The sequence below is a fragment of the Bos indicus genome, chromosome 9 (assembly GCF_029378745.1).
Source record: "Bos indicus isolate NIAB-ARS_2022 breed Sahiwal x Tharparkar chromosome 9, NIAB-ARS_B.indTharparkar_mat_pri_1.0, whole genome shotgun sequence".
In the NCBI taxonomy this organism is placed as follows: Eukaryota; Metazoa; Chordata; class Mammalia; order Artiodactyla; family Bovidae; genus Bos; species Bos indicus.
In genome coordinates this window covers 60,545,171-60,558,060 of record NC_091768.1, presented here as the reverse complement: position 1 = coordinate 60,558,060, position 12,890 = coordinate 60,545,171, and the positions used below count along the sequence as shown (strand labels likewise).

General features: G+C 45.5%; 1 protein-coding gene across 3 annotated transcripts in view; it reads right to left on the bottom strand.

Annotated features, from left to right (window-relative positions):
* Window positions 1-2,876: 2,876 nt before the first annotated feature.
* BACH2 (BTB domain and CNC homolog 2) overlaps window positions 2,877-12,890 on the bottom strand; it is a 393,013-nt gene continuing 382,999 nt past the window's right edge. For all 3 annotated transcript variants that reach the window (XM_070796074.1, XM_019967343.2, XM_019967346.2), the window contains one exon: window positions 2,877-9,437. In XM_070796074.1, coding sequence (XP_070652175.1) covers window positions 8,952-9,437 — 486 coding nt within the window. In that variant the 3' untranslated portion in view covers window positions 2,877-8,951. The remainder of the gene's footprint in view (window positions 9,438-12,890) is intronic.

The window sequence follows — 12,890 nt, the reverse complement described above, 5'->3', positions numbered from 1 at the left end:
AGCCCAGTTAGGTACCATTTTCAGGGGCATTCCATATTCCAGGTGCCTAAGTCACATTATCTATAACCTATGAAAGTGAAGTCGCTCAGTCGTGTCAGACTCTTTGCAACCCCATGGACTGTAGCCTACTAGGCTCCTCCGTCCATGGGATTTTCCAGGCAAGAATACTGGAGTGGGTTGCCACTTCCTTCTCCAAACCTATACAACAGCGGTGTAAAGTTGTTGTTTGTCCCCATTTTATAGATCAGAGAAAGCTCAGAGAGATCAAGTAACTTGCCCCATAGCTAAATTCTGGCTGAAGTCCCTGCTTTACAGCTGGAATTCAAACCCAGATCTTGTTGCTCTAAGGCCCATACTCCCCGCACTCTCTCTCTTGCCCATAACCATCAGCAGCCCCTGCACAATGCTTTATTGACACATCTGTTTCCTCGACGAGCCTGTGAGGACTTTAAGTGTAAGGCTGTGCATTTTAAATTTTGGATGGCCAGTATGTAGCCCAGTGGTGGTTGAGCGAATGTATGTTTATGTATAGATGCCAAAGACCAGACACTACCCATCGCTTCCAACTCCCCAGTCTGTTCCTTATTCCCTGGTGTCCTGTCCTTTCTTGTCAACACATTAATTATGAGAGACTCAGAAGCCTACATGGCACTGTTCTCCACCTCTCCTGCACCGCCCCCCCTTTTTTGTAATTTAAATTTTCTTCACTCTCCAAAGCCTTTATAGGGTCATGAACTGTACTACACAAATAGAGATTAAAAAAAAAATAAAACGACACAGCGTAAATGTAATGCTTCCAGTAAATGCTGCTGTATCTCTGACGGTTTCCAGCCATTGCTTTAGGATGAAAGTCAGTGCCTCAGGGGTACACTTATCTTCAAGGGGAGAGAGTGAAAACTAGCCACGAAGAAACAGTCCTGCCTCTTTCTGGTTGAGCAGACCTTCAGCAGCAAGTGGATGTCCAGATATGTAGGAGCAGGGGTGGGGAAGGGGACAGAAGGGATGATGCTCTTGATTCAAATGAAAGGAAAGACACTTTCATAGTGGGATGTGGGAAGTGCAGCTTTCTCCATCTCTCTGGACCTTGATTCCCTGATACCAGGAATTATGATATTTATTTATGCCAGGAAAACAGAGGTGCTCAGTGCAGAGAATTGGAAGCCCATTCCACTCTGGACACCATCACAAGCTTATGGGAGACATGGAGTACGGTCATGGTAATGCATCCTAACTGAGGGGCTGGGGTGATGAGCTGCAGAAGAGTGAAAAGTTCTAGAACTATTTCCAAGAACAGCTCAGTTTTTTCCAAACAACATGCACTAGACCTGCTGACAGGGAGAAGGCAGACTGAGACTCCTCATTGTGCTCTAGAAGTAGATTCTATTCACACCTAAGGTGCACATTCAAAGTAGGGGAGAGAGGGACTTCCCTGGTGGTCTAGTGGCTAGGACTCCATGTTCCCAATGCAGGAGGCTAGAGTTCGACCCCTGGTCAGAAAAGTAGATCCCACATATCACAATTAAAAAAATGACCCTGTATGTCACAACTAGAAGGGTCCTTCTTGCCACAAGAACAGATGCAGCCAGATTAATTAATTAAAAAAAAATACAGTAGGAAAGAGAATGAGTGCTGCCCATCTGGGGCTGGGTGGTGTTTGAATGCTTCCCTTCTGCAGGATGTAAGAGCCTCAGTGGTCATTCCCTGCCACAAGCACTGAAGTCAGGTGGAAAGTGCAAATAACCGTTGGTTCTAAACGAACAGGTTTTCCTACAGAGAATTTTGGAATCATGACCCACCCTTTCCCCAGAATGGACTGAATAACTTCATGCCTTCAGGCAAAGGACTCTCTTCTTAACCTCTAACACATGATGCAAAGAACAGACTCAATTGAAAAGACCCTGATGCTGGAAAAGATTGAAGGCAGGAAGAGAAGGGGACAACAGAGGATGACATGGTTGGATGGCAGCACTGACTCAATGGACATGAGTTTGAGTAAACTCCAGGAGTTGGTGATGGACAGGGAGGCCTGTCGTGCTGCAGTCCATGGGATCGCAGAGTTGGACACGACTGAGCGGCTGAACTGAACTGACACCTGAGATGTTTGGACCATGGTGATTTCACAACAGAGAATATTTGCTAATCCTGTTAGATGCTCCCTGAAGCTCTGCCTCAGTGGGGAGCCCATGGAGGGAGTGGAGTTTAGCAGTTGGTAATTTGTTTTCCCACCTGGCTAATGGAGTTGGGCACTTCCAGAAGCTCAGATCCCAGCAGCTCAGCTATCTCCTGCTATCACATGACTCCATCCTCACTGCCAGACCACTCATGAGTCCAGCGTACTCACGTCATCTGGGCTGCCCGCCATTCAGTATCTCGTTTTCCCTTTACAGCAAAATTCAGACTCAAAGTGATCAAATATTCTTTTCTGGCTTAGCTGTATTTCTGCCCTAACCAATTCTAAACTCTCTGCCCTGCAATTTACTGTATCTGGCATTGGTTTTTCCTTTTCCCCATTTGCATTCATTTAGCTTTTTCACTTAAACCTATTATTATGAGATATAGATTCACATGCCTTAGTAAGAAGCAATATTCTTCATCCAGCTTCCCCCAAAGGTGACTTTCTGCATAATGATAGCACAATATCAAAACCAGGAAACTGGGTTTAGTGCCTTTTGTCTACTCTCAAAGGCATTAAGGATTTTTTAAATTGAGAGTTGAAGAACTGCATTTAGCATTATCACACTTTTAAGATTTCTTATCAGATTAATCAGGTAGCAGGTAAGGGTCCAAACAAGGGAGAGGCATGGCCTCTCTCGAAGGAAACCGTTCCGAAGGCCTCTGGCTCTATAATCTCCAACACAGGGATCAGAGAAAATCAGTTTACAATGCATAATGATATGTCTTTATTTCATCAACAGAAATGGTGTCTAGACAAAATTCAGTTAACACTAGCAATTCAATTGAGTGAATTTTTTTTTTTGCACAATAGTGTATTTACAATGAGTAAATGAAGTTTCCATTCATTAGTTCATAACAATGCTTTTTTTCTTCCCCCAAAAAAGGTAAAAATTCTTAGTTACAGAGAATAAGCATCAACAGCCATTTCATTTTTACAATAAAAACCACAAGAAAAAACCACAATCACTTAGGAAATAAAAAGACAAGCCTAAGAACTAGTACAACAAAATGATGCATTGAATTAAGTTACATTAATCGCATAGAATTTGTGTAAAAAGTATGTAGAAAAACACCTGATGTAACCTGTTACAGTCGTTGACCAGTTATGAGAGGTACAGAGGGTTATACAGGTAGATATGTGTGAAAACTGTCCGTATTGTTCGACCTGGGGAGGAAGAGGAGAGGGGCAGTAGCCCCTTGCATACACTGAGAAAACCCTGTTTTGAAAATGGCCTCTGGAGTTTGTAAGGCATAGATTGGAGGTGCACTTGCATTAGACTGGTTCTGGAACAAATTCTCACAGGCCCATAGGACCTCACAAGCAAAGGTGGCACTTGTCTTGAACGGCTCACCGTGTCTGACCAGTGCCCGAAGCTCCTGAACGCCCGTGGAAGCGTCTGAATCTCTCACTAGAAGTGGCAGGTCTTTTACGCCGGGGCGTGAATGGGCCTCTCAGCGTTCACACATGCACACTGCACTGTTAGGACTCCCGTGGAGGTCACCCCTCTGCCTCCAGGCATGTTTTGGTAGAAGACTTAGCATCAAACTGTAGGAAGAAAACCTCTCTTTGTCCAAATCCCTTCACTCTTTCCTGTCCCCACAGGAGCGTCCGGTGCTGCAGTTGAGTCTACCTGAAATGCATACTCTGGGTGCACTTCTGTGTCTAAGGAGGCCACTGTGTTATCTGAGGTCAGTCCACTGGAATGGAAAGGAAAGTCAAAGTTGGTTGTCCTTTGCTGGAGAGTGAAATGCACACACGGTGTCGAAACAGGAAACCAGAGCTATGAAGGTGGGCCTCTGCAACCGAGTGGGTTTTCTTCACAACATGGCAGCATCCTTGTCATATGACAATGAAAATGCACTGATACTCATTTGCTATAAATACTATCTCCAAGGTGGAGTTTAGGAAAATACTATACACTTACTTTTCTTTGCAAGAAATGTTTTTGCACCGTCAGTCGAATAATTTATCCTCCATCTGCCACAATAGGTTTTTTTCTATGTACAAAGACTGCTTGCACGCACTATTTGTGTACAAATATATTTTATTCTGCAGCATCCGTCTTCGATGCTTGGGTCAGGAGATAGCTTGGGCAGTATTCGGCACACACAGCTTACACACAGAATGCCTCCAGGCACACACAATGCCTGCACGAATTCCAATTCCACAAAGGCTTCCCACTGAGCACTGACTTACCAGTAATGGAACCCACAGCAAAATCCTCAATTTGGGGAAGAAAGACTAACTCATGATCCAGTGAATAGCTTTATTCTTTAAAAAAAAAAAAAAAATTGTGTTTCTTTGCCTGTTTATACTGATTTGAGGACAAAACTTCATTCTTTTTGTCCTCTTGATCAGCAACTCCTCCAACAAATGTTAAGTTCTACTGGTGCAGTTTGAAGTCATTTATTAAGTGGCTCCTAGTTGAAAACGGTTATAATGTACAGAGCTAGGGAGAAGGCAATGGCACCCCACTCCAGTACTCTTGCCTAGAAAATCCCATGGACGGAGGAGCCTGGTAGGCTACAGTCCATGGGGTCGCTAAGAGTCGGACACGACTGAGTGGCTTCACTTTCACTTTTCACTTTCATGCACTGGAGGAGGAAATGGCAACCCACTCCAGTGTTCTTGCCTGGAGAATCCCAGGGACAGCGGGGCCTGGTGGGCTGCCGTCTATGGGGTCGCACAGAGTCGGACATGACTGAAGCGACTTAGCAGTAGCAGTAGCAGCAGGGAACCAATAGGGAGTCTAAAGAGCTTTGCAGGTTTTTACTCCTTTTGAAAGGATTATGCTACATAATCTAGCACATGGATCAGCTTGAAGGCGCAAGTGGGTTCTTCAAAGCTGTATATTTTCGCACCTTTGTCTGTTCATTTCTTCTTCTTTATTGGCAATCATAAAGCATTTAGAGAGAAAGTATAGGTTTAGACCTCTTGATAATAGCACTGGACTTCAGTGTGCCCACCTGGTTTTTAGAAGTCCCCTCATGTGAATTCTGTTGCTGGTCCCTGCCTTCCTTTTCAAGGAGAAGTGGCAGCTGACATACTAATCATCAGCCTTTTTTTTTTTTTTTTTACTTCCTTGGGAAAGCAACACAAGGATTAAATCCAAAATCATAGTGCATCTTTAAAGCAGCATACCTTTAGAAATACAGTTAATAAATTACTTGTACACTATACAAAATACCCTTCTCTATGGCAGCATCACCTCTGATGCCTGAGTCATTAGTAAGGGAACCCAGAAGAGGAGGAGCAGGTGGCCTAGTCACTTTTCCAGCTTTTTTTGTTTGTTTGTTTGTTTTTGCCATGGTTTTGTTCCAGAATCAGTATGTCATGAAGTTATTTTATTCAAGGCACCCCCAGATAACGCAGAGAAACAGACATATACAGCAAAGCATGCACCTGCCCAAGCCGGACCAATCTGAACGAAGTGAGGTTGTCTGGAGACACAAGCAGAAAAAAGGCAGATCCGAGGGGAGGACTAGTTTCAGGCAGATGTTAAGTAGCCACAGGATCACCTCCATTGTCCCTGCTGCAGCAGCCCATGCCTACCCCGGCCACTTGGAGACACAATTTCCTGTCATAAGGACCCTCCTGAACATTTCATGGCTGGAATATAAATGCCAGAGTTCCTTATATCTGTAAGGATAGAACCTTAATGGTACAACTAGATGTCACCATTCCACACAAACACTATTCCTTGCTGTTAACTTGCTTTTCTCGTTCATAAAAGACTCGGGTTTCACTAATGGATCCCAGGAAAAGGAGACAGGCTGGTTTTAAAACTCCACTTGAGGCAACCTGGACCCTGGTCCCCAGCTAGTCCTCCCTTTGAATCAACCTGGAAATAATCTTGACAAGCACATGGTTCAGACCAGTAAGAGACACAGACATGTCATGTCAACAACTGAAAAAAGCCAGTCGCTATTCCTGGTGGACAGTGAACCAAATTCCAACAACTTGTTCAAATCTCCAAGAAATCGAAAGACGGTTTCTCCAGCAGTGTTTTTAACTGGTTCCCATGGCAGGCATGGCAAGGGTGTGGTTAGGGAAGAGGAAGACATTTGAGGCAGGAGCTGGCCAGAGGAGGCCATGGGCTGAATTTGGGGGAGAGAAATATAGGAACCCCCTCCCCAGCTGGAAGCCAGCAGCGCAGGACAAAGGAAAGGGGGGCGTTCAAAACGGGGTCAAGATGACCAGGTGCACATGAGTGGGTACCAGGGTCATTCACAGCAATGAGCCAGTTTGGACCTGGTTATGATATGAGCAGAAAACATTCCTTTTTTAAAAGAAGAGGAGGTCACTTAAAAAAGGCAACAAGAGAGTTAAAAAACCAAAAAAAAAAAAAAAAAAAACAAACAAACCTTTTAGCCAACTCTTCCACCAGAACACACACCTATGATGGATCACGGCTTTCACACTGAGTTTAAACTGGAGCTGTCCCCAGTTTTCCCCAAAGGCAAACCTCAGAGAAGCACAGAACTAGGCCAAGAAATTCCAACAGCCACAACAGAAACCGCAGCTTCGACTCAGCAGGAGCAAAACGTATCTTAGACAAGTGCACACACACACACACACACACACACACACACACACGAGAAAAAACAAAAACCCAGAGGCAGGTTCTAAAAGTGGAACTATTTTCAAAGAAAAGCCTTTTTTTTTGTTTTTTTAAACCCTACCGCATGAACCAACAAATTTCTGGCATTCATACATATTTAAACATTTAGCACTAATATTTGTACAGAAAAAAGTTAATAATACTAAAACATGTTACTATGATTTCACTTTTCGCCTACGTCATATACTAATTTCCCCTTTCACATGCAGCTTTAATATCGTCCAAACAATGGCACAAATGAAGAAACAAAACCATCTAGTCCCCACAGCCCACCACCCCACCCCCACATTAAACTGTTCGGGACTCCTCCCCGCAGCCAAGCTGGAGGACCCACAGAAGAGGGGGTGCTGACCTCTCCCCCAACACAGGCTTCAAGGGGTCTGCACCCCTTCCTGTAAACGCAGCCAGGGGCCCACACGCCCCCTGAGCCAAGGGAAGCCACTCTCTGTGGGTTGCAAGCCAACTGGTTTTGCAGCAAAAGAAGGAAATCATCATCAGGAGAGAGTAGGGAGGTGCGTGGTGGGGGTAAGGGGCAGGGAGGGCTCCTGGATGCATCGTGTCCAAAGCCTCAGATGAAATCTGCCTTCAGACCAAGAAAATTGGTGGGAAAACCTCAGGATGCAACTTAAAGCATTTGGAGAAAGAAGGGACAAAGAAATACTTTTGTCTGCGCCAGGAACAGACATCAGGCTACAACTGTCCTGCTCTCTCCTACTTGGGCGGGGCCAGCGGCATTAACCCCAGGACAGCCGCAGAAAGGTGGGACCCCCAGGGCGATGACTCAAACCCCCTCAGGTGAGTCCCAGGGGAGGCAGGTCCGGGGCAGGGTGGCCAAGCAGCCAAGTCCTTTGAAGGAGAAGTTCCTACTTGTCCTATACATCCAGAGCAGGCAGAGGCCTGGGGCAGTGTTGAAATGAATGGGACTTACTCCCTGTCTAAGAAACCAGTTCTAACTTGGTATCTAGGAGCCAAAGCCTGCTGAGTTCCGGTATAACATGACGATTCCCGCTGTTTCAATGCACTTTCCAGTGAGATGTCCAAACTCTTTCCCCACTTAGAAATCTGAACATCAACTCTGAACTCTCTGCATTTTAACTTTGCTTAGGAAAAGGTGGGGAGGAGGTGAGATATAAAAATATTCAAGCAGATTATTGTCTACATCCTAGGATGAATTCATTATTTGGCAAGATTGTTTTTCTTACATAATTATCACCTGAGTGCTTTTTTTTTTTTTTTAATTAGCTGTTTTACTTTTTGAAGTAAGAGCAAAGAATATACAGTTTACTTGAGTTATACTGAAGTGACAACTTCATTTAAGAAAATAGGTTTGACCCAAAACTCAGTGCAAGTGGCAAAGTTGACCTTGACTGTACAGTATCCGCAAAAAAAAAAAAAAAAAAAAAACCTATGATACTCAACTGGCACCGTCTGACAGTGCCCAAATCAAACTAAACCAACAAAAAAATAAAAGGTCTGAAATAAAATGTCAAAGAAAGCTTCCAACACTGAATTCTGTCCATAAATAAGCACAACTTCAACTGTGAAGCAAGAAAAACGACCAGGTTAACAGTTACAAACCGGTTCTAGCATCAGAGACAAAAGAAGAGGAATGTTGGAACCTGTTTATAAACGAGAAACCAAGTTTCCAGTTTTAGGATGAGAAAATTGAGGCATGCAGGACTTTTGCATATGGAGAGAGATAATATATTTCATATATATTATATATATAATATGTACAGTCTAGCTATAAAACTTTGATGTGTATAGAAGCTGTCTTCCATGAAAAAAGTTGAACATTCAGAAGAAATTCCTGAGATAGGGTTTGTGACATGGGCCACTGAGAAAAGAAATCCGTGGTTGGGTCCTAGAGGTGTTATAATCTATCCCTGTAAAGACTGAAATGAACCCACAGACAGACAGCGTTGCCACTGTCGTCTTTCCTTGCCTGAACAAGGGGTAGCACCATTGTGAAGGTAACTATATGTTGCTCCTGCTTGAAGGGAGGAGAGAATACTAAGAAACAGTATTGCTGCTAAGACCGCTGTAGTGTGCACCAGATTCCTTCTCGGTTCTTCCAGATGACAGACGAACAGCACCGCAGCCTGACCCAAGGACACCTGTGTGGGAGAGGGCTGAGAACTCGGGGGCAGGCCGTCACTGGGTGTAATCTTTCCTGGGTTGTTCATCCGTTGTACACTTATCAGTCATTTCCTGGCAGAAGTCCACGGTCACCGTTTGGCTCCTGGGTTCCAGGGGAGGCCCTCTCTCAGAGAAGGTCCCTGGGTCAGTGCCTTCCAGCCTCCGAGCAGAAGTACAGTTCTCTGAGGCGTTGCTGGGGGCCCAGGGAGGGCCGGGGGCCGCTGCCCCCTGCTCCAAGCAGCAGGGTGCACTTTCCCCCACCGCGCACTGAGGGGTGGCAAGGTTCTGCTCCACGCTCAGGGGCGTGGGGTTAATACTGGGGGCTGTGGGAAGACCCACGGGTCTGAGGACAGGGCAGTACCGATGCAGGGCCTGGATCTGCTCGGGGCTCTGGATGTCTCGGCAGACTTCCTGGGAGAGGCAAGAGAAGTTGTCCAGCAGTTCTCCCATGCATGCTTTCAGCTGATTCCTCTCTGACAACAGCTTCTCTTTCTCACACACCTGGATAAGACAGGAAAAAGAGGCATACTGAAAAGCAGAGACATTATTTTGCCAACAAAGGTCGGTCTAGCCAAGGCTATGGTTTTTCCAGTGGTCATGTATGGATGTGAGAGTTGGACTGTGAAGAAAGCTCAGCACCGAAGAATTGATGCTTTTGAACTGTGGTGTTGGAGAAGACTCTTGAGAGTCCTTTGGACTGCAAGGAGATCCAACCAGTCCATTCTGAAGGAGATCAGCCTTGGGATTTCTTTGAAAGGAATGATGCTAAAGCTGAAACTCCAGGACTTTGGCCACCTTATTCGAAGAGTTGACTCATTGGAAAAGACTCTGATGCTGGGAGGGATTGGGGGCAGGAGGAGAAGGGGATGACAGAGGATGAGATGGCTGGTTGGCATCACTGACTCGATGGACGTGAGTCTCAGTGAACTCCAGGAGTTGGTGAGGGACACGGAGGCCTGGCGTGCTGCAATTCATGGGGTCGAAAAGAGTCGGACATGACTGAGCAACTGAACTGAACTGAACTGATCCAGCCTGAATGCGAGGAGCTGATACCCTGTGTTCTGTGGGGGGTTCCTACTTCAGTTTTTTGCATCCTACATTAGAGTGTAACTCAAGAATGACTGGGGCTTCCCCAGTGCCTCAGAGATAAAGAATCTGCCTGCAATGCACGAGCCACAGGAAACATAGGTTCAAACCCTATGTCAGGAAGATCCCCTGGAGGAGGGCATTGCAACTCACTCTAGTATTCTTGCCTGGACAATCCCATGGACAGAGGAGCCTCGTGGGCTATAATCCATGGGGTCGCAAAGAGTTGGACATGACTGAAGCAACTTGGCACGCATGCATTCATGAATGACTAGGTCAGAATCTAGAAACTTAAAAGTTCCCTATCCATATTTTTGCCATATCTTCCATCTGAGCAGCCCACTGAGATGTGCCAGCGTCCATGACACCTTCCCTGTGGCAGTTCTTCATCCTTTTCTGAGGCTTAGCTAAAAAAGTGAAAGTTGCTCAGTCTTGTCCGACTCTTTGCGACCCCATGGACTATATGTAGTCCATGGAATTCTCCAGGCCAGAATACTGGAGTGGGTAGCTGTTCCCTTCTCCAGGGGATCTTCCCAGCCCAGGGATTGAACCCAGGTCTCCCCCATTGCAGGTAGATTCTTCATCAGCTGAGCCACCAGGGAAGCCGTGGCCAAGCAACCAGCAAAGTCTCCACCCACCAGAAAACTGTAGACAATCAAGGTTCCAGTTTCCTGGTATTTGGGGTTTGAAGAGAATCAATTGGAAACTCTCAGTTTCCAACGTTATAGTTGAAAATCTCCCCCAGATACATTAGGGTTTGATTTCTGAAGGTCAAAAATAACTGACCAATTCCAACTATAAGACATTCTGTAAAAAGGCAAAACTATAGAGACACAAAAAGATCAGTATCTGCCAGGGGTTGGGGGTGGGGAGGGAGGTAAGAATAACTGAAACACAAAGGATTTTTAGGGCATGCAACACGTCACTGTCATAGCAAATACATATCATTATACATTTGTCCAAACCCACAGAACATACAACATCAAGAGTGACCCCTAAGGCAAATTATGGACTTTGAGTGATTACAATTTATCAATACAGACTCACCACTCTGAGAAGACTGTGAGTGAGCAGAGGGAAGGAGCAGGTGGGAACTCTTATTTTCCCTTTAATTTTTCTGTGAACCTAAAACTTCTCTAAAAAAGCAAGTCTATTAAAAAAAACACATGAAAATTGCAAAAAAAACTCAACTACTGAAGTTTCTTATGGTTCACCCTATATCAGCATGCTCTTGGCCTTTGCAGCAGACCGACTGAACACAACGAGTCCTCCTATGATGGCTGAGGACTGTGTAGTGAGTCTCAAGTACCCAGTCTCTCTGGACATGGAAAGTGCCCACAGAGGTGCTAAGACAGGCTTAGTGTACTAGCCCAGGGTTCTGAGATGTTCTCCTCAGAGAAGATGCCATATAGACTCTAGTGTAACTAAAATTCATCACCCTATCAGAGAGATAAATGTGGTCATAACTATCTGTGTCAAGACAGAACATAAGGAATCTCCCTGAGACACAATTGCAGTGAAATGGATGGAGAGACGGGACATTTGAAGGGGTGTGAAGTGAGTCCTGACCCTTTGCAAGGGTACGCTGAGGGCTGAGGAGTGGATGAGAGAGGATGGGAAAGAGAGAGAGAAGAGGGAAGAGGGAAGAGGGAAGAGAGAGAGCCAGAGATTGAGAGAGAGCGAGAGGAGAGTGAAGCAAACATATGACCACGGGGTCTCCTACATGGGAGCTGCACGTGCTGAAACACGAATGCAATCTGGCAGGCAGTGTGGGCACGTGTGTCGGAGACAGAGATTTACATGGGGAAAGGGCACCTGCTAAAATATTTATAAATTTATCAAGAAAACATGTTTTAAAGATGAAAAATAAACAGATGTACAAGTGCCACTTGAGAGAGACATACATTTTGCTAAATACATTTTTCGAGTTTGCAAAAGCAGAGTGAGTGCCATGCGGGAGACCAGTGGGAGTGAGTGGGCGGGACCAGCCTGTGGACACCGCCCCCCAGCGAGCTGGTGGAAGTGGAGGTACGGAATAAAACACATCCGGAGGGCCCCCAAGGAAAGGATATCTTACACCAGTAGCTGTGCAACTTGGACCTCCTTCCCTGGACCTGCAACTCAGCAAACTGAGAGGGAACACCATCCCTGGGAAGGATCTCGGTCTCAATTCTGCCACATCTTCTTGGCCAAGTCACCCACCCCTCAATGCCCACCGACCTGCAACATGTCCTGGGCCACTTTCTAGAAGGAAGAAAGTGAAATGCTGCCTGTGGCAGTGTTTTGGCTCTCTGCAGGAAAGGCCGTATAAATCCAGGCCTCGGTTAACAGCAGGATGCTTTAAGTCACAGGTGTACTGTGGATGAGCATGTGACACTCACATTCCATGGGGAAGGTAGCACATTATTCAAGGGGTTTCCAAAAGGCAAGGGGAGAACTAGGAGATGCCCTCTGGTTTCAGCTGAGCAATATCAGCACAGAGCTCTAAGTTTCTGCCCGGTGTGTGGCTTAGACTTTTTAAATTTGTTCAGTATGACATAAGTACACAGAGAAGAGATCTAATTACAAAAAATCAGGCATTTCTCAAATATGGGTGATTAGATTTATTCCTGTACCTGGAAAAGAGCGCAGGGCCAGAATTACCATAGGCATATACTTAAGGTTCGATGGCTTATCCCCAGCAGGCCTAGCCTCGCCTGAGCACCTAGCTAAGCCAAGCAGGCTTCCAGAAGACCCATACTCACCAGCAGCAGTATCTGGCTTCCTGATGTCAGCTTAAATTAAACATTTTTTGTTGCTGTTGTTACATGTGTGTGCTTGGTCGCTCAGTTGTGTCCAATTCTTTGGGACCCCATGGATTGTAGCCCT